General features: G+C 35.0%; 1 protein-coding gene across 1 annotated transcript in view; it reads right to left on the bottom strand.

Moving 5' to 3' along the window:
• Nucleotides 1-23,638, bottom strand: part of CadN2 (Cadherin-N2) — a 421,364-nt gene that overhangs the window by 40,243 nt on the left and 357,483 nt on the right. Inside the window, exon 10 of the mRNA XM_073971018.1 lies at nucleotides 808-1,049. Within this exon, the coding sequence (XP_073827119.1) occupies nucleotides 808-1,049 (242 nt within the window). The remainder of the gene's footprint in view (nucleotides 1-807; nucleotides 1,050-23,638) is intronic.

The raw sequence follows: 23,638 nt of genomic DNA, 5'->3' as shown, positions 1-23,638 counted from the left end.
GGCGGCAACCCCCTATAGGTTTCAGTTTTGTTTGATTTTAAGATTGTCAAAGTTTGAGCATAATCGAAGTTTCTATAGTAATTTGTATGGCGCCGGAGACGAATTTTCACCAAATCGCTCTACAGACCACATTTATTGTCCAATCGATGAACAAATCTTAGAAGTTCTGTGTTGTGGCTAAAAAACTATACTACAAAAAATTGTTATGATCGGCTCGGATTTTAATATTAACTATATATAGGGCCCATAGAAACTTTGAGAACCCAGTGGCGCTTGTTAAAATACTCCAATTGTGCTCAAAATTTGGCAATCTTAAAATGTAAGAAAACTAAACGCTTTAGGACGGTGCCACCTAAAAAAATCTGACACCGATTTTTTAAAACCCCTATTGCGCACCGTTTTAGCGAAAAAATTTGAACTTTTGTGGGAAGTACCCGAAGGAGTGGACCGATATGGCCCATCTTCGAACTTAATTTAAGTTTGGACAACATATTACGTGAAACAAATTTTGAAGATATTTCTGACAAACGTTTTCGGTAGCAAGCGCAGACAGCAATCTATGGTAGCAAATTAAAATGATAAAAGCAACTTTCGCTTAAAAATCCTGTTATTTAAAATACATTATCATTTATAGTTTTAATATTTAAATTTCCTTAAAAATATTTTCACTTCTGACACAGTTTCTTTTCGGCACACACACATACGCCCGTGGGCTTTCCTCGCTTCATAACATAAGAAAAATTGCCAATAAAAATATTCATCACAATCAATTTGTATGTGTATTCATATAACGTTTGTAATACTTACTTAAAATGATAATAAGACACACAAAGATGGCACCTAATGCACCCATGCTTAACTTTAGTCTTTGACCTTCTTGCACCAGTTCACAATTTTCACCCCAATAACCTTCCGGACATATGCAACGATAACGTAGACGTGGCTCCAGATTTATGCATGTGGCGCCATTCAGGCAGGGCATATCCAGACATTCATTGCGATCCACACAACCTTTGGTATCGGCCGACATGACGCGACCTTCGCTGCAACTGTAACAAAAGTAGAGAGAAAGAGGGTAAGAACGTTGAAATGTATATAAAAGAAATTGCAATGTTGAAACGTTCGAATGTAAAATAACACCGGAAGTTGTTAATAAAACATATGATATGACAGCAGCAGTAGCGCCAGCACTAGCACCAACATCAGCACTATTGAAGATTCGTAAAGAATAGATATTGATTGCAACAAAATATTGAAAGCATCATCATCTCGAACACTTGGATTTTATGGTTGTTACATGATAGTGAATGGCGTCTATAGTCGGGGTAGTTTAACACAGATACCATCATAACCAAGTACTATGCATTATCAAATGTCGAGAATGTAATAAGAATTATATTGCAAAATTTGCAATAGAATGCAATACGTTTATTTGATAAATGAAGTTTTCTTTTTTAAAAAAGAAAAGAACGGAAATTCAATTTGCAAATCAATCATCAATTACATATGAAATTTTGTAATATTTGTAATTGACTAGCGGTTGATTTGATGTATTATTTTTTTAGTTTTAGGGTTTAATTTTGTAAACTAGGAAGCTTTTGAAGATACGTTGGGAATAAGAACAAGTAAAAAGTCGTTAAGATCGGCCGGGCCGAACTTTTTATACCCTCCACCATAAAATAGTCTTAATTAAAATGGAATAATTAGGGTCCTTTCACAATTTTAGGTGGAACAACTTTTCGACAACGGATAGCCTCCTACTGCCTCCCACTATTGCTTAAATTACACTGTGAACACAAATGTTGTGGCAGAGATAATTCCTTCTGGAGATGAAAGCCCTTTGTTTGTTGTTTTTGTGGAGCACTTAAGCAACAGTGAACAAAGATATAACGCTAATTCCTGATGGCCCACAGGGTCTCTAACAAAAATTTCATCACGCTATAACGCGGAAGTTCGACTCACGGCGGATCTGTCCTTCGGGGTTCATAATATACTCACCAAGGCCTTTCTTCCCCAAGAGGAATTTTCCGTGCCACAGACTTTCACCTCCATTTTATTGCACAGTGTTATCTAATCTAATCTAAAAAAATGTGTTCAGCTAAGTGAAAGGTACCACCTACGGGGCTATATCAAAGTGTCAACCTATCTTTAAATTTTTTGGTGGAAAAGTTTTATAGCTGCAGGGAACTTCAAGAGTCGAATTAAGGGTAGTCTCATCAAAACAATGTAGACCCTCAAAAATGGACCCATGTTGACGAATTTTAGTGAAGAAATTTCGTGACCACTGAAAATTCCCGAAAATCGGGAGGTACAGTTATATGGGGGGATATACCAAAACATTGACCTATGTATATTGACGATTATTTTTGAATAGACAAAATTCTAGCTAAAATTCTCAAAATACCGATCATTGCAGCTAGTTCGGTTAAAAACTGCAGCTAAAATTCTCAAAATACCGAAAATCGGGAGATACCGTTATATGGGGGCTATACCAAAACATGGACCTATGTTGACGATGTTTCGTTGGAGATGTTTTATGACCACTGAGAACTTCAAATGTCAAATTACTGCTATTTCGGTAAAAACTGTAGCTAAAATTCTCAAAATACCGAAAATCGGGAGGTACCGATATATGGGGGCTATACCAAAATATGGACCTATGTTGACGATGTTTGGTGGAGATGTTTCATGACCACTGAGAACCTCAAATGGCAAATTACAGCTAGTTCGGTTAAAATTGTAGCTAAAATTCTCAAAATACCGAAATTCGGGAGGTACCGATATAGGGGGGCTATACCAAAACATGGACCTATGTTGACGATGTTTCGTGGAGATGTTTCATAACCACTGAGAACCTCAAATGGCAAATTACAGCTAGTTCGGTTAAAAATTGTAACTAAAATGCTCAAAATACCGAAAATCGGGAGGTACGGTTATAAGGGGCCATACCAAAACATGGACCTATGCCCATATCCTTTGGGATATAAATTTGTTGATCACTAGGAACCCTAAGTGCCAAATTATAGCTAATTCGGTCTGCAAATGTGTCGAATAACGTCAAAATACCTCAAATCCGGAGGTACCGTTATATGGGGGCTATACCAAAGAGTGGACCAATATAGCCCATCTTCGAACTTGCCTATGAAAAAAAGACCCTCGAGTGCAAAATTTCAGCACTCTATCTCAATTATTGCGGACGCTAGAGTGATTACAACAGACGGACGGACGGGCATGGCTAGATCGTCTTAGAATTTTATCCTGATCAAGAATATATATATTTTATAGGGTCGCAAATGATTAGTTCGATGTGTTACAAACGAAATGACAAACTTAATATACCCTCCATACTATGGTGGAGGGTATAAAAACAAAATGGGCCTTAAAATTGTCTTAAAATCCAAGCATGTAGGTCACAAGCCAATGCTTCAAAATTGGTTTTAAAAATGCACTTTCCTAGGCAACAGCACGGGTTTTAAAATTGTCTTTAAAAATCACGTTTGTGTCCACAACGTAGGCTGCAAAATGTTTTTTAAACATCTACGTTTACAGGCGACAGCATGGGCTTCAAAATTGCCTTCAAAAATCCACGTTTGTAGGCCACAGCTCCGGCATCAAAATTTTCTTTTAAATATACGGGCTTCAAAATTGTCTTTATAAATTCACGTTTGTAAGCCACAGCTTGGGCTTCAAAATTGTCTTTATAAATCCACGTTTGTAGGCCACAGCTTGGGCTTCAAAACTGTTATTAAAAAACCAGGTTTATATGCCACAGCATAGACTTCAAAATTGTCTGTAAAAAATGATTGTAGGCCACAGTATAGGCTTCAAAATTTCTTTAAAAATCCACGTTTGTAGGCCATAATATCTTTTTAAATTTTTTTTTAAATCGACGTTTGCACGTCACTACATGGGCTTCAAAATTGTCTTTAAAAATCTACTTTTGTAGGCCACTGCATGGGCTTCAAAATTACCATTAAAAATCCACGTTTGAAGGCCACAGCGAGGGTTTCAAAATTGTCTTTAAAAATCCACGTTTGTAGGCAACAGCGAGGGTTTCAAAATTGTCTTAAAAAATCCACGTTTATAGGCCACAGAATGGGCTTCTAAATTGTATTTAAAAATCCACGTTTTAAAATCACAGAATGGGCTTCTAAATTGTATTTAAAAATCCACGTTTAAAGATCACAGAATGGGCTTCTAAATTGTTTTTAAAAATCCACGTTTAAAGGCCACAGAACGGGCTTCTAAATTGTATTTAAAAATCCACGTTTAAAGATCACAGAATGGGCTTCTAAATTGTTTTTAAAAATCCACGTTTAAAGGCCACAGAACGGGCTTCTAAATTGTATTTAAAAATCCACGTTTACAGGCCAGAGATGGGGCTTTAATATTGTCTTTAAAAATCCACGTTTGTATGCCACAGAATGGGCTTTTAAATCGTACTTAAAAATCTACGTTTTTAGGCCAGAGATTGTGCTTCAATATTGTCTTTAAAAACCCATGTTTATAGGCCACAGAACGGCCTTTAAAATTGTCGTTAAAAATGCACTATTATAGGCCGCAGCATGGCCTTCTCAATTGTCTTTAAAAACACATTTATGTACCATAGTGTGGTTTTCAAAATTGTCTTTAAAAATCTATGATTGTAGGCCACACATTGGCTTCAAAATTTACTTTGAAAATCTACGTTTATAGGTTTTAGCATGAGTATTAAAACTGTCTTTAAAAATACACGTTTGTAGGTCACAACCTGGGCTTTAAAATTAATTTGAATATCTACGTTTGTAGGGCGCTACATTCGCTTCAAAATTGTCTTTAAAAATCCACGTTTGTGGCCACAACATAAGCTGCAATTTCTTTTAAAAATCCACGTTTGTAGGCCACAGCATGGGCTTCAGGATTGTCTTTAAAAATCCTCTTTTGTAGACCACTGCATGAGCTACAAAATTGCCTTCAAAATCCACGTTTGTAGACCACAGCATTGGCTTCAAAATGGTCATTGAAAATCCACATTGTAGTTCACAGAATGGACTTCACAATTGCCTTTGAAAATCCACATTTGCAGCCCGTAGCATAGACCATAAAATTGTCTTTAAAAATCCAAGATTGTAATTGTAGACAGCAGTTTACAGTTTAAAATAGTCTTTAGAAATTGTTTTTAAAAATCTACGTTTGTAGCCTCTTGAATTAAAATTTGTCTTTAAAAATCCAGGTTTGTAGGCTACAGTATGGGCTCCAAAATTGTCTCTAAAAATCCTTGTTTATATCATTAATATGTATAGTCATTATTTTATTTTAATATTTCCCTTTTGATAAGTTTAATATTTAGTTCCAATGCCTAAATGCTGTGATAAATTAAATTATATTAAATTGCTTAATTGTTATTGTAGCACTATACAGTTTCTAATTGTTTAATCGAATTTAATGCAATTCATCTTCCTTGTTTGTCTTGTTTCGTTTCGTTTCATTTGTTCAGAAAATAAATTTTCATTTTGCTTTGATATTTTTGCCACTTTCCTGTGCATAAATCAAATATGATTAATTTCGAAAATATGAAATTGTTTATGCATCTCTCGTGTTCACACAAACATCCATACGTACATATAACCCAGTTTGTATTTTTGCAACAACAATATGAACGGCAGCATCGTCATCATCATTGATGTCCTTGCCATGATTCATGAAGCAAAAATGATTAATTTTCAAATTTGAAACAGTTCAATTGGATGCGTAATATTGTTGTATGGATATTCACATTACCAGTTTGTATGGTTGTATTTGTTTCCGCATCATCATCATCACCATCGTCATTGCAAGCATTGGCATCAGTGGCAGTAGCAGCAGCAACAGCATCATTATCTACAGCAGCACGTCGTTGTTCGATGATTATTCTTTTCATTTGACATGGCCCCATTTAAGTATAAAATTTCCAATATTTCACAGTTGTTTTCCATTTTTTTCCTTCTTCTATGTTGCCACGTTGCAACGGCATCCATCTATTTTTCGATTGTTGTTTTTTTTTTTTCAAAACTGTTTGCCTGGCTGATATCATGCAACACGATTTGTGCAATACAATTGACTGCAACTTGTTTAATACTGTTCCACTATTTGCAATATCTATCCACAGCTGCAAGTACTGCTGCTCCCTTTTACATTGACTTGGTTCCTGTTGCGTTTTAGTATCGTTGCCATTGCCGCGTTGCTGGTGATGATGATCATCATGAACATTTGTTGCATTTGACATAACTAATGATGTGGAAAATGTTTTCCCCCTAATGGTATTCTTGTTTGTGCATGTTCATGTAGTTTAGTGTTCAACACCCTCATCCCCGTTTTTTCCATTCCTTTACACTACAACTACTTTATCTTCGGGCATGACAATTTGATAATGTCTACTCATTCATGCTCATGTTCAATAGCCTTTCCTTTAAGTCTTGACATAGTTAAGGACTTGTCTTTGCAACAAAGATGAAGATGAAGCTATTGAAACCAAAGGCTGACACTCCATGGGTATATAATTTAATAAATTGATGGACAGTGTTTTGAATAAAGGGTTGAGGACGGGGATTTGTTTAAAACTGATATCGGGGAAAATTAACTGGCAGAGAAAGAGTAATTTTTAAAGACAAGTTTAAAGCCCATGATATGGACCAGAAACGTGGATTATTTAAGACAACTTCAACTGAATTTTTATGTAGAATTTTTAAGCCCATGACGTGGACCAATAACGTGGATTTTTAAAGAAAATTTTGCAGCCGATGCTGCGGCCTACCTATGTGGATTTTTAAAGTCAATTTTTAAGCCCATGCTGTGGCCTACAAACGTGGATTTTTAAAGACAAATTTTAAGCCCATGCTGTGGCCTACAAACGTGTATTTTTAAAGACAATTTTTAAGCCCATGCTGTGGCCTGCAAACGTGGATTTTTAAAGACAATTTTTAAGCCCATGCTGTGGCCTACAAACGTGGATTTTTAAAGACAATTTTAAGCCCATGCTGTGGCCTACAAACGTGGATTTTTAAAGACAATTTTTAAGCCCATGCTGTGGCCTACAAACGTGGATTTTTAAAGACATTTTTTAAGCCCATGCTGTGGCCTACAAACGTGGATTTTTAAAGACATTTTTTAAGCCCATGCTGTGGCCTACAAACGTGGATTTTTAAAGACAATTTTAAGCCCATGCTGTGGCCTACAAACGTGGATTTTTAAAGACAATTTTAAGCCCATGCTGTGGCCTACAAACGTGGATTTTTAAAGACAATTTTTAAGCCCATGCTGTGGCCTACAAACGTGGATTTTTAAAGACAATTTTTAAGCCCATGCTGTGGCCTACAAACGTGGATTTTTAAAGACAATTTTTAAGCCCATGCTGTGGCCTACAAACGTGGATTTTTAAAGACAATTTTAAGCCCATGCTGTGGCCTACAAACGTGGATTTTTAAAGACAATTTTTAAGCCCATGCTGTGGCCTACAAACGTGGATTTTTAAAGACAATTTTAAGCCCATGCTGTGGCCTACAAACGTGGATTTTTAAAGACAATTTTTAAGCCCATGCTGTGGCCTACAAACGTGGATTTTTAAAGACAATTTTAAGCCCATGCTGTGGCCTACAAACGTGGATTTTTAAAGACAATTTTTAAGCCCATGCTGTGGCCTACAAACGTGGATTTTTAAAGACAATTTTCAAGGCCATGCGGTGCCTAAAACGTGGATTTTTAAAAACAATTTTCAAGCCCATGCTGTGGCCTAAAAACGTGGATTTTTAAAGACAATTTTCAAACCCATGCGGCGCCTAAAAACGTGGATTTTTAAAGACAATTTTTAAGCCCATTCTGTGGCCTACAAACGTGGATTTTTAAAGACAATTTTTAATCTCATGCTGTGGCCTACAAACGTGGATTTTGAAAGATAATTTTGAATCTCATAGCATGCTCGATAAACGTGGATTTTTAAAACAATTGTGAATCCCATTGTGTGGCCTATAAACGTGGATTTTTTAATACTATTTTGAAGCCCAAGCTATGGCCTATAAAGTTGGATTTTAAATACAATTTTAAAGCCCATTCTGCGTCCTATAAACGTGAATTTTTAAAGACAATTTTAAAGCCCATTCTGCGTCCTATAAACGTGGATTTTTAAAGACAATTTTTAAGCCCATTCTGTGGCCTACAAACGTGGATTTTTTAAAACAATTTTGAATCTCGTCGATAAACGTGGATTTTTTAAAACAATTTTGAATCTCGTCGATAAACGTGGATTTTTTAAAACAATTTTGAATCTCGTCGATAAACGTGGATTTTTTAAAACAATTTTGAATCTCGTCGATAAACGTGGATTTTTTAAAACAATTTTGAATCTCGTCGATAAACGTGGATTTTTTAAAACAATTTTGAATCTCGTCGATAAACGTGGATTTTTTAAAACAATTTTGAATCTCGTCGATAAACGTGGATTTTTAAAACAATTTTGAATCTCGTCGATAAACGTGGATTTTTTAAAACAATTTTGAATCTCGTCGATAAACGTGGATTTTTTAAAACAATTTTGAATCTCGTCGATAAACGTGGATTTTTTAAAACAATTTTGAATCTCGTCGATAAACGTGGATTTTTTAAAACAATTTTGAATCTCGTCGATAAACGTGGATTTTTTAAAACAATTTTGAATCTCGTCGATAAACGTGGATTTTTTAAAACAATTTTGAATCTCGTCGATAAACGTGGATTTTTTAAAACAATTTTGAATCTCGTCGATAAACGTGGATTTTTTAAAACAATTTTGAATCTCGTCGATAAACGTGGATTTTTTAAAACAATTTTGAATCTCGTCGATAAACGTGGATTTTTTAAAACAATTTTGAATCTCGTCGATAAACGTGGATTTTTTAAAACAATTTTGAATCTCGTCGATAAACGTGGATTTTTTAAAACAATTTTGAATCTCGTCGATAAACGTGGATTTTTTAAAACAATTTTGAATCTCGTCGATAAACGTGGATTTTTTAAAACAATTTTGAATCTCGTCGATAAACGTGGATTTTTTAAAACAATTTTGAATCTCGTCGATAAACGTGGATTTTTTAAAACAATTTTGAATCTCGTCGATAAACGTGGATTTTTTAAAACAATTTTGAATCTCTGTCGATAAACGTGGATTTTTTAAAACAATTTTGAATCTCATCGATAAACGTGAATTTTTTAAAACAATTTTGAATCTCATCTATAAATGTGAATTTTTTAAAACAATTTTGAATCTCTGTCGATAAACGTGGATTTTTTAAAACAATTTTGAATCTCATCGATAAACGTGAATTTTTTAAAACAATTTTGAATCTCATCTATAAATGTGAATTTTTTAAAACAATTTTGAATCTCGTCGATAAACGTGGATTTTTTTAAACAATTTTGAATCTCGTCGATAAACGTGGATTTTTTAAAACAATTTGGAATCTCGTCGATAAACGTGGATTTTTTAAAACAATTTTGAACTCGTCGATAAACGTGGATTTTTTAAAACAATTTTGAATCTCGTCGATAAACGTGGATTTTTTAAAACAATTTTGAATCTCGTCGATAAACGTGGATTTTTTAAAACAGTTTTGAATCTCGTCGATAAACGTGGATTTTTTAAAACAATTTTGAATCTCGTCGATAAACGTGGATTTTTTAAAACAATTTTGAATCTCGTCGATAAACGTGGATTTTTTAAAACAATTTTGAATCTCGTCGATAAACGTGAATTTTTTAAAACAATTTTGAATCTCTGTCGATAAACGTGGATTTTTTAAAACAATTTTGAATCTCATCGATAAACGTGAATTTTTTAAAACAATTTTGAATCTCATCGATAAATGTGATTTTTTTAAAACAATTTTGAATCTCGTCGATAAACGTGGATTTTTTTAAACAATTTTGAATCTCGTAAACAATTTTGAATCTCTGTCGATAAACGTGGATTTTTTAAAACAATTTTGAATCTCATCGATAAACGTGAATTTTTTAAAACAATTTTGAATCTCATCGATAAATGTGAAACTTAACTAAAACAACTTTGAATCTCGTCGATAAACGTGGATTTTTTTAAACAATTTTGAACTCGTCGATAAACGTGGATTTTTTAAAACAATTTTGAATCTCGTCGATAAACGTGGATTTTTTAAAACAATTTTGAATCTCGTCGATAAACGTGGATTTTTTAAAACAATTTTGAATCTCGTCGATAAACGTGGATTTTTTAAAACAATTTTGAATCTCGTAGATAAACGTGGATTTTTTAAAACAATTTTGAATCTCGTCGATAAACGTGGATTTTTTAAAACAATTTTGAATCTCGTCGATAAACGTGGATTTTTTAAAACAATTTTGAATCTCGTCGATAAACGTGGATTTTTTAAAACAATTTTGAATCTCGTCGATAAACGTGGATTTTTTAAAACAATTTTGAATCTCGTCGATAAACGTGGATTTTTTAAAACAATTTTGAATCTCGTCGATAAACGTGGATTTTTTAAAACAATTTTGAATCTCGTCGATAAACGTGGATTTTTTAAAACAATTTTGAATCTCGTCGATAAACGTGGATTTTTTAAAACAATTTTGAATCTCGTCGATAAACGTGGATTTTTTAAAACAATTTTGAATCTCGTCGATAAACGTGGATTTTTTAAAACAATTTTGAATCTCGTCGATAAACGTGGATTTTTTAAAACAATTTTGAATCTCGTCGATAAACGTGGATTTTTTAAAACAATTTTGAATCTCGTCGATAAACGTGGATTTTTTAAAACAATTTTGAATCTCGTCGATAAACGTGGATTTTTTAAAACAATTTTGAATCTCGTCGATAAACGTGGATTTTTTAAAACAATTTTGAATCTCGTCGATAAACGTGGATTTTTTAAAACAATTTTGAATCCCATTGTGTGGCCTATAAACGTGGATTCTTAACGTCAGTTTTGAATCCCTTGCTGTGGCCTACAAACGTGGATTTTTAAAGACAATTTTTAAGTCCATGCTGTGGCCTACAAACATGGATTTTTAAAGATAATTTTGAATCTCATAGCATGCTCGATAAACGTGGATTTTTTAAAACAATTGTGAATCCCATTGTGTGGCCTATAAACGTGAATTTTTAACGACAATTTTGAATCCCATTCTGTCGCCTATAATCGTGGATTTTTAACGACAATTTTGAATCCCATTCTGTCGCCTATAATCGTGGATTTTCAACGACAATTTTGAATCCCATTCTGTGGCCTACAAACGTGGATTTTTTAATACTATTTTGAAGCCCAAGCTATGGCCTATAAACTTGGATTTTAAATACAATTTTAAAGTCCATTCTGCGCCCTATAAACGTAGATTTTTAAAGACAATTTTGAAGTCCATGCTATGGCCCATTCTGTGTCCTATAAACGTGGATTTTAAAGACAATTTTTAAGTCCATGCTGTGACCTACAAACTTGGATTTTAAAGACAAATTTAAAGCTCATTCTGTGTCTTAGAATGTCGATTTTTAAACACACTATTTTAGCGAATGTTGTGATTTATAAACTTGGATTTTAAAGACAATTTAAAAACCCATTCAGTGCCCTAAAAACGTGGTTTTTTAAAGACAATATTGAAGCCCATTCTGTGACACTCAAACGTGAATTTTAAAAGTTATTTTAAGCCCATGTCATGGGGTAGAAACGTGTTTGTTTGAAGACATTTTGAAGCCTATACTGTGACCTACAGCCATGGACTAACATTTCCTCTTCCTGCTTTTGACCTTTTTATCCATTTCTTTATATTATTCACACTGCATGTAAATATTCCATCCCATAACACCTCACTAATTAAAAATACCTGTTATGGCAAAACATAAATTCAGTCTCATAACACCCCTAAAGTTCTTAGTACACGAATATGACAAGTGTAAATTTCAAATTGATTACCCTTATAAAAGATTATTACCAATCTCGGTACTGTCATTTAGGGGCCTTCATCAAATCACTGTGCTCTCATTATGGTTCATTTAAAATGTAGTCAAGTTTACGTTCATTCATCCCAGAAATACCCACACACATTAACATTCTGCTACTAGTTCATTCGTACACACCCCCACACATACATACATCTGCAGAAAGCAGTTAATGTGTTATGTCTAAATGTAATTGTATATTTGAGCAAGCTACGTACCACAAATGCAAATGTGTGTGTGAGTGTACGTGTATTTAGGAAAATACATAAATGTTGCCACCAACAACGATTTGACAATTGTAACAACTGTGTTATACAAGGAAACGTCATGATATAAGTAGAACTGATAACGTTTTCCTTCCAGCATCATGTGCATATATGGAGATGTTGGCAAGCTAGAAAGTGGGTGTATACACTTTTGCCTACCATCAAACGTTTACTTATGGAAACTCATTTGCTCACTACTCATTTATGCAAAACGATGCATAAATGTGTGTGTGAGCTCTCTCGTGTATGATTGTGTAAACTCCTGAACGGAAATAGACGACGGTGCGATAGTGTATTAATATCTCATCACTTAGTGTTTATCTGCTCAATATTTGACAATGGCAACATGATGGCTGTCGTTAAGCATACATTCAGGGCGATATTGTCGCTGTATGTGTGTACATTCTTGACAAGAGAAAGGCAACTTTTCAAATATGCCTTACTACACAACTGTGCCATGTACACATGTACCACACACACACATATGGTAAACACTGGCACTGTCATTACTCAAGGAAGTTGCCTTGCAACAATACAGGCAGGCTACTTGGATGCATTTGCAAGAGAGTGTGTGTGTGTGCCTTGCACACACTTTGTGACTATGATTAAATTTGGATGTCTTTACATTTATAAGAAGCTGCAATGAAATTGCTTTCGATGACTTATAAACAATTAATAGTTTTCACATAGCATTTTCTGGCATATTGATTACACATACAACATAGCTACAGATATACCTATGCACTGACATGTATGTGTGCATACATGCACATTGTGTTCAAAGATTATGACTCAAAGGGAAAATTAAATACCTTTTGGATATTAATATCATCATCACCACTACAGAAGATTTTGTAATATGTTGTGAAAGTTCTGGGTTGTTGTGAAATAAATAATCGACAATTTTCTCGGGTAATGACAACAGAGGGAAGGCGACTCAGGCTTAGTGCGGTGATATATTTAATTTTCGTTAAAGGTTCGTCTAAAATGTTAATTTTGAAGACCATGACGTGGCCTATAAACGTGGATTTTTAAACACAATTTTGAAGGCCACGCCATGGTCTTTAAACGTGGATTTTTAAAGGCAATTTTGAAGACCATGGCGTAGCCTATAAACGTGGATTTTTAAAGACAATTTTGAAGATCAAGCCATTGCCTATAAACGCGGATTATTAAAGACAATTTTGAAGACCATGCCGTGGCCTACAGAAGTGGATTTTTAAAGACAATTTTGAAGCCCATGCTGTGGCCTACAAACGTGGATTTTTAAGGACAATTTTGAAGATCATGCCATGTCCTATAAACGTGGATTTTTAAAGACAGTTTTGAAGACCATGCCATGGCCTATAAACGTGGATTTTTAAGACAATTTTGAAGACCATGCCATGATCTATAAACGTGGATTTGTAAAGGCAGTTTTGAAGACCATGCCATGGCCTATAAACGTGGATTTTTAAAGGCAGTTTTGAAGACCATGCCATGGCCTATAAACGCGGATTTTTAAAAACAATTTTGAAGACCATGCCATGGCCTATAAACGTGGATTTTTAAAAACAATTTTGAAGACCATGCCATGGCCTCTAAACGTGGATTTTTAAAAACAATTTTGAAGACCATGCCATGGCCTCTAAACGTGGATTTTTAAAGACAATTTTGAAGACCATGCCATGGCCCCTAAACGTGGATTTTTAAAGACAATTTTGAAGACCATGCTGTGGCCTATAAACGTGGATTTTTAAAGACAATTCTAATGACCATGCCATGGCCTATAAATGTGGAGTTTTAAAGACAATTTTGAAGAGCATGCCTTGGTCTATAAACGTGGATTTTTAAAGACAATTTTGAAGAGCATGCCTTGGTCTATAAACGTGGATTTTTAAAGACAATTCTAAGAACCACGCCATTGCCTATAATCATGGATTTTTAAAGACAATTTTGAAGATCATCCCATGGCACATAAACGTGGATTTTTAAAGAAAATTTTTTAGACCATGCCATGGCCTATAAACGTGGATTTTTAACGACAATTTTGAAGACCATGCCATGGCCTATAAACATGGATTTTTAAAGAAAATTTTTTAGACCATGCCGTGGCCTATAAACGTGGATTTTTAACGACAATTTTGAAGACCATGCCATAGCCTATAAACATGGATTTTTAAAGACAATTTTGAAGACCATGCCATGGCCTAAAACGTCGATTTTTAAAGACAATTTTGAAGACCATGCCATGGCCTATAAACGTGGATTTTTAAAAACAATTTTGAAGACCATGCCTTGTCCTATAAACGTGGATTTTTAAAGACAATTCTAGTGACCATGCCATGGCCTATAAGCGTGGATTTTTAAAGACAATTTTGAAGACCATGCTATGGCCTATAAACGTGGATTTTTAAAAACAATTTTGAAGACCATGCCATGGCCTATAAACGTGGATTTTTAAAGACAATTCTAGTGACCATGCCATGGCCTATAAGCGTGGATTTTTAAAGACAATTTTGAAGACCATGCCATGGCCTATAAACGTGGATTTTTAAAAACAATTTTGAAGACCATGCCTTGTCCTATAAACGTGGATTTTTAAAGACAATTCTAGTGACCATGCCATGGCCTATAAGCGTGGATTTTTAAAGACAATTTTGAAGACCATGCCATGATCTATAAACGTGGATTTGTAAAGGCAGTTTTGAAGACCATGCCATGGCCTATAAACGTGGATTTTTAAGACAATTTTGAAGACCATGCCATGATCTATAAACGTGGATTTGTAAAGGCAGTTTTGAAGACCATGCCATGGCCTATAAACGTGGATTTTTAAAGACAGTTTTGAAGACCATGCCATGGCCTATAAACGTGGATTTTTAAGACAATTTTGAAGACCATGCCATGATCTATAAACGTGGATTTGTAAAGGCAGTTTTGAAGACCATGCCATGGCCTATAAACGTGGATTTTTAAAGGCAGTTTTGAAGACCATGCCATGGCCTATAAACGCGGATTTTTAAAAACAATTTTGAAGACCATGCCATGGCCTATAAACGTGGATTTTTAAAAACAATTTTGAAGACCATGCCATGGCCTCTAAACGTGGATTTTTAAAAACAATTTTGAAGACCATGCCATGGCCTCTAAACGTGGATTTTTAAAGACAATTTTGAAGACCATGCCATGGCCCCTAAACGTGGATTTTTAAAGACAATTTTGAAGACCATGCTGTGGCCTATAAACGTGGATTTTTAAAGACAATTCTAATGACCATGCCATGGCCTATAAATGTGGAGTTTTAAAGACAATTTTGAAGAGCATGCCTTGGTCTATAAACGTGGATTTTTAAAGACAATTTTGAAGAGCATGCCTTGGTCTATAAACGTGGATTTTTAAAGACAATTCTAAGAACCACGCCATTGCCTATAATCATGGATTTTTAAAGACAATTTTGAAGATCATCCCATGGCACATAAACGTGGATTTTTAAAGAAAATTTTTTAGACCATGCCGTGGATTTTTAACGACAATTTTGAAGACCATGCCATGGCCTATAAACATGGATTTTTAAAGAAAATTTTTTAGACCATGCCGTGGCCTATAAACGTGGATTTTTAACGACAATTTTGAAGACCATGCCATAGCCTATAAACATGGATTTTTAAAGACAATTTTGAAGACCATGCCATGGCCTAAAACGTCGATTTTTAAAGACAATTTTGAAGACCATGCCATGGCCTATAAACGTGGATTTTTAAAAACAATTTTGAAGACCATGCCTTGTCCTATAAACGTGGATTTTTAAAGACAATTCTAGTGACCATGCCATGGCCTATAAGCGTGGATTTTTAAAGACAATTTTGAAGACCATGCTATGGCCTATAAACGTGGATTTTTAAAAACAATTTTGAAGACCATGCCATGGCCTATAAACGTGGATTTTTAAAGACAATTCTAGTGACCATGCCATGGCCTATAAGCGTGGATTTTTAAAGACAATTTTGAAGACCATGCCATGGCCTATAAACGTGGATTTTTAAAAACAATTTTGAAGACCATGCCTTGTCCTATAAACGTGGATTTTTAAAGACAATTCTAGTGACCATGCCATGGCCTATAAGCGTGGATTTTTAAAGACAATTTTGAAGACCATGTCTTGGCCTATAAACGTAGATTTTTAAAGACAATTCTAATGACCACGCCATGGCCTATAATCGTGGATTTTTAAAGACAATTTTGAAGACCATGCCTTGGCCTATAAAAGTAGATTTTTAAAGACAATTCTAATGACCACGCCATGGCCTATAATCGTGGATTTTTAAAGACAATTTTGAAGACCATGCCTTGGCCTATAAACGTAGATTTTTAAAGACAATTCTAATGACCACGCCATGGCCTATAATCGTGGATTTTTAAAGACAATTTTGAAGATCATCCCATGGCCCATAAACGTGAATTTTTAAACAAATTTTTTTTTAGACGATGTCATGGCCTGTAATCGTGGATTCTTAAAGACAATTTTAAAGACCATGCCGTGGCCTATAAACGTGGATTCTTAAAGACAATTTTAAAGACCATGCCTTGGCCTATAAACGTGGATTCTTAAAGAAAATTTTAAAGACCATGCCGTGGCCTATAAACATGGATTTTTAAAGACAATTTTGAAGACCATGTCATGGCCTATAAACGTGGATTTTTAAAGACAATTTTGAAGACCACGCCATGGCCTATAAACGTGGATTTTTAAAGACAATTTTGAAGACCATGCCATGGCCTATAAACGTGGATTTTTAAAGACAATTTTGAAGACCATGCTATGGCCTATAAACGTGGATTTTTAAAAACAATTTTGAAGACCATGCCATGGCCTATAAACGTGGATTTTTAAAGACAATTCTAGTGACCATGCCATGGCCTATAAGCGTGGATTTTTAAAGACAATTTTGAAGACCATGCCATGGCCTATAAACGTGGATTTTTAAAAACAATTTTGAAGACCATGCCTTGTCCTATAAACGTGGATTTTTAAAGACAATTCTAGTGACCATGTCATGGCCTATAAGCGTGGATTTTTAAAGACAATTTTGAAGACCATGCCTTGGCCTATAAACGTAGATTTTTAAAGACAATTCTAATGACCACGCCATGGCCTATAATCGTGGATTTTTAAAGACAATTTTGAAGACCATGTCATGGCCTATAAACGTGGATTTTTAAAGACAATTTTGAAGACCACGCCATGGCCTATAAACGTGGATTTTTAAAGACAATTTTGAAGACCATGCCATGGCCTATAAACGTGGATTTTTAAAGACAATTTTGAAGACCATGCTATGGCCTATAAACGTGGATTTTTAAAAACAATTTTGAAGACCATGCCATGGCCTATAAACGTGGATTTTTAAAGACAATTCTAGTGACCATGCCATGGCCTATAAGCGTGGATTTTTAAAGACAATTTTGAAGACCATGCCATGGCCTATAAACGTGGATTTTTAAAAACAATTTTGAAGACCATGCCTTGTCCTATAAACGTGGATTTTTAAAGACAATTCTAGTGACCATGCCATGGCCTATAAGCGTGGATTTTTAAAGACAATTTTGAAGACCATGCCATGGCCTATAAACGTGGATTTTTAAAAACAATTTTGAAGACCATGCCTTGTCCTATAAACGTGGATTTTTAAAGACAATTCTAGTGACCATGCCATGGCCTATAAGCGTGGATTTTTAAAGACAATTTTGAAGACCATGCCTTGGCCTATAAACGTAGATTTTTAAAGACAATTCTAATGACCACGCCATGGCCTATAATCGTGGATTTTTAAAGACAATTTTGAAGACCATGCCGTGGCCTATAAACTTGGATTCTTAAAGACAATTTTAAAGACCATGCCGTGGCCTATAAACGTGGATTCTTAAAGACAATTTTAAAGACCATGCCGTGGGTTTTTAAAGACAAATTTGAAGATCATCCCATGGATTTTAAAGACAGTTTTGAAGACGTGGATTTTTAAAGACAATTTTAAAGACCACGCCGTGGGTTTTTAAAGACAAATTTGAAGATCATCCCATGGATTTTAAAGACAGTTTTGAAGACGTGGATTTTTAAAGACAATTTTGAAGACCATTCCATGGATTTTTAAGAACAGTTTTGAAGACGTTGATTTTTAAAGACAGTTTTGATGACGTGGATTTTTAAATACAGTTTTGAAGACCATGCCACGTCCTATAAACGTAGATTTTTAAAGATAATTTTGAAGACCATGCCATGGCCTATAAACATGGATTTTTAAAGACAATTTTGAAGACCATGCCATGGTTTATAAACGTGGATTTTAAAAACAATTTTGAAGACCATGCCATGGCCTACAAACGTGGATTTTTAAAGACAATTTTGAATACCATGCCATGGCCTATAAAAGTGAATTTTTAAAAACAATTTCGCAAATCATGTCGTGGCATGTAAACGTGGGTTTTCTCTCGATTTTTTTCCTAAAAATCCACGTTTGTAATGTTGTGCAAAAATTCCTCATCATATTTCTGATTTGGTTCTCAAAAGATCCCAGCGAACTTTTTCTGGATACCCCGAATTGTCCCATGAATGGAACCATATTACTGTAATAGCTTTAACAGTCCTTGAAAAGGAAAACAATTACAGGCAACCGACAACCACAAATTAAATGTTACGAAAATTTTCAACTTCATTTATTTCTTCTGTTTCTGTTCTAATAAACTTTTCTTTCATTTTCTCAATTCGTCATTTTAATTAAATTTTGAATTGAGCAATTTATTCATAAACTTCTTTACCCATTTGGTCCTAGTCGATTGTTTCCCCTTGTGCATTTGTTGCCTTTTGCTTGTTTGTGCGCCATTCATTGTGCACATAGTTTCCTCATTAATTCATTGTTGCTCAGAAAGATAAAAAATCAATTTGTACAACAGCAGTTTCATTGTTTCCGTTCCAGTTATTCTTCTCGTTCTTCTACATTTTGTCGATTTATTCCTTATTTTTTCAGAGCATTTCACTCAGTTTTTAAACAACTTAAAATCCCACAATTCATTCTAAACGCAACATTTCCTCTTGACACCAACAGTCGTTGCATGAAAGTGACGAAGGAGAAGAGTAAAACATGGAATATAAAGTAGAGGGTGGGGAATGAAAGAAATCATGTAGAAAAAAGGTCAATTCATCTGATTACAACACATAAATGCCTTCATTAATAAATGGCAGAGCTAAAGAAAGAAGGAAAAAAACTAATGGCATGAGATCAGCATGAAACTCGGAACGGAGAATAATGAATACAAAGGAAAAGAAGAAAATGTTTTAACTATTGAATTGAATAAATTCTTGAATAAAACCAATCGAATAGTTTAAAGTTGGCAACAAACTTGATTTTTTTCCCAAGTTGGTTTTGAAGGGAGAAGTTAGAAGTTAAAAGATAACAAGGAAATGGAAATGAAGGTAGGGAAAGTTTTTTTGAAAAAAAATGCAAAAGAAAAAAATGATTTTTTAACACTCAGAAGGGTCAGCCCAACAACTTGATTGGACCTAACCATGTCCGTTTGCCCTTTTGACTGATTAATACGATAACTCGGATTATTTTGGGTCGCTCCTTCGGAGAAGAGCGAAAACGATTCTCAAAATAGCAGTCCGAGAGTTTCGGCAGGTTTACCCGAAAAAGAACGAAGCTATGTCTATTTACAAGGAAAACGAAGTGGAAAACTTCGAGTAACCAGTTTTATTAAATAGGATAGGAAAATTAAACGGAAAGACCATTTTCAGGAAAGGGCTAACAAAGCCCAAATATGTTGGTCAACTTGTAGATGGGCAATAGGCTCAAAATGGGGGTTTAGTCACTGCACTGCATATATAGAAGCGTAATTATACCGATCCTAACATACGCGGCTGTGTATGGTGGACAGCTATGGCAAAAAATGTAATATGAAGATACTGCAAACAGTTCAACGAACGTGTTGCATAAGCGGGGTAATGAAGACCACCCCGACAAGGGCCTTACAAACAACTTTGTTTGTACAGCAAAACAGCAATTAAAGATATAACGAACAAGACTGTGAAATCTAGAACAGTCTTGGAATGTATAAAGTCTATAAGCAACTACTCCCAACATGGCACGGCAAAATATTAGGGGTATTTGCAAACTCATTGGCGAAACAAGCCAGGGAGCAACCTACAGTAGGTCTAGATAACGCCAAGCCCTTAAAAGCTACGCGTCTAGAGCTAAAGTCATGAACAAACAAGTAAAAAAGTGTCAGTCGGCTTTGCCGACAGATATATACCCTCAGCCAATGTGAAGCGAAACTTTCACTTCCGGACAGATCGAATGTATTTAAGGTATCTTCAGAATTTTGTGGCCCTTTTTGGACATTTGAGCTTGCCGACAAAAATGTTGAATTTTGTAGGGCAGGTGCCCTTAGGGAGGACCGATATGGGCCATTTTAGAAGTTAAACTAAATGTTGATAAAATATTAGGAGATCCACAGTTTGGACCAAATTGGTTGCCCCATTCAAGTGACATCGTCCTAGCATTTTAGTGACATTTTTTAAATATTGGGGAGAAGTACCGAAAGTTTTGGACCGGTATTCCCCATGAAACTAAGTTTGGATATATGTAATATGACGAGGACCAAATGTTGGACCAAATCTGTTGAACAGTTCGAGAGTTATCGTGCCATCCGACCGCCACATATGGAGAATTTGGGGTTTTTTCACCTTTCGGGCTGTTTTCCCAAAAAATATGGAATTGCCCCTGAAAAAACTTTCACCATCGTAATGGAGGTAGCGAATGCAAATAGCTTCAATAAAAATCAAAGTGATTCGAGAGCAGGTCTTAAAGTGAACTTATCCGAAATTTTGTGTGAGAGGTACCAGAAGTAGAGTTGGGCAATCTCGTTCAATTGAACGATCCGGATCTTTATCTCGTTCAATGGACACCGGTAATTTCTTTGAGAAAACTGCGTATACTTAATTTCACACGTTGGTTTTTATGATGTTACTCATTCGCCTTTGAACGAGAACAGTGATCCGGATCGTTCAATTGAACGAGATTGCCCAACTCTAACCAGAAGGTGTAGACAGTAGCTTTGTAGCTTTTTGCACATTTTCGGCCATTTTCTAAGGAAGTATGGACTTGCCCCTTATGAAACTTGTACCGAAGTATGGGGGGAAGTGAATACAAGTTGTTGCAACAAAAATCAATGCGAATCGAGAGCAGGTCCTAAACTGAACTTATCCGACATTTTGTGTGGGAGGTACCCGAAGGAGTAGGCCGATTGAGACCATATTGGAACCTCATCTAAGTCTGGTAGAAATTCTATGAACCCAATCGAGGACAAAACGAAGGAAGTACTATTACTAAGTAAAAAAGTCTTTAGTAGACTGACAGGCATCCTCACAGTGGGGCAACAAGCGCATCTGCACAAAATAAGTTGCACAGAAAACAGTGAATGCAGAGCATGAGGAGAGGACCACGAAACGTTGGAACACTACCTCCGTCATTGTCAGGCTTTCACAAATCTGAGAACTAGGGAACGACATAATACAAGGACTCGACCAAATTAGGACAATCGACAGGATACGCCTTAACTAACTTCAAATGAAAGATGCTTACACCTGGGAAATTTATGCGGATTCTGAAACTACAATGTTCATATAAGAGAGAGAAAAAAAAAAACAAAAAATCTCCGGGGTATTTTTAAACAAATGGCCTCCAAAGTTCACATTTTTAGGTTTATTTCAGGTATTCAGGATTTTGCTTGGAAATGCACGGTGCTCTTGAAACAATTTTAAATGGAAGGTGCTTACACCTCGGAAGTTTTTGCGGATTCTGAAACTACAATGTTTATAGATGAGAAAAATCAAAAAACAAAAAAAATCGCCGGAGCGCTTTTTAAATAAATCGCGATTTAAGTTGACATTTTTAGGTTTTCACGATTTTGCTTAGAAACCGCAAGTCCTATCAAAATGGGATTGAAGAAAATGTTGTAGCTATGAAAATTCTCTACAAGATTGGCCTTTATGGTATTCTCGGCGGCTTTACCGTTTTTGAGATATAGAAGTTGAAATTGGGACAATTCAAATTTAATTAAATTCTGTATCGCCCCCTTATAAAACAATGTCATGACTGCAAATTCCCAACTTAAACTTATATATCTAAAAAAATTTTACAACTTAGGATAAGTTACTTAAGCCAGTCTTGCAGAGATTTTTCACAACTTTAAGATTTTCTCAGGTTCCATATCGATAAGACTTACCGTATTCAAGCAAAATCGCGAAACTCTAACAAAAAAACCTAAAAATGTAAACTGAGCTTCTTTATCTCAAAAATGGTACAGGCTAGGAACAAATGATAAACGTCAATCCTCTAGAGAATTTTCACAACTACAACATTTTCTTTAGCTCCATTTCGATTGGTTTTCAAGAAAATCGTGAAAACCTAAAAAACACCTAAAAATTTGAGTTTTTACCGCGATTTATTAAAAAATCCCTACAGCGATTTTTTCTTGTTTTTGGATTTTTCTCATCTATGAACACTGCTGTTCCAGAATTCACAAAAACTTTCCCTGTGTAAGCGGTTTTCATCAAAAGTTAGTTCAGGCGCACCCTTCATGACATTGTTTTATAAGAGGGCGATACAGTCAAGGCATTGTCCCAATTTGAACTTCTATATCTCCAAAATGGTAAAAACTACGAAAATATCGCAAAGATCGATCTTGTAGAGAATTTTCATAGCTACAACATTTTCCTTAGTCCCAATTTGATAGGACTTGCGGTTTCTAAGCAAAATCGTGAAAACCTAAACAACCCCTAAAAATGTCAACTTAAATCGCGATTTATTTAAAAAGCGCTCCGGCTATTTTTTTTGTTTTTTGATTTTTCTCATCTATGAACATTGTAGTTTCAGAATCCGCAAAAACTTCCAAGGTGTAAGCACCTTCCATTTAAAATTGTTTCAAGAGCACCGTGAATGGCAAGTGCTATCGAAATATGACTACTAAAAGTGTTATAGCAGTGAAAATTCTCTCATGTTTTTGCGATGAGAAAAATCCAGAAACAAGAAAATGTCGCTGGAGGGATTTTAAAATAAATCGAGTTCAAAGTTCACATTTTTAGGTTTATTTCAGGTGTTCAGAATTTTGCTTGGAAACGGCAAATCCTATCGAAATACGACTAAAAGAAGTGTTGTAGAGAATTTTCTTTCGTCCCATTTCGATAAGACTTACGGTTTCCAAGCAAAATTGTAAAAACCTAAAAAAATCCAAGAAATGTGAACTTTGACCACGATTTAGTTGAAAATATCTCCGCCGATTTTTTTTTTTTGATTTTTCTCATTTATGAGCATTGTAAAGTCGCAAACACTTCCCAGGTGTAAGAACCTTTCATTAAAAGTTAGTTAAGGCGCAC

Source organism: Musca autumnalis, unplaced genomic scaffold, assembly GCF_047663935.1.
Source record: "Musca autumnalis isolate F117 unplaced genomic scaffold, ASM4766393v1 scaffold_2, whole genome shotgun sequence".
NCBI lineage: Eukaryota > Metazoa > Arthropoda > Insecta > Diptera > Muscidae > Musca > Musca autumnalis.
This window is presented reverse-complemented; position numbering and strand designations above follow the sequence as displayed.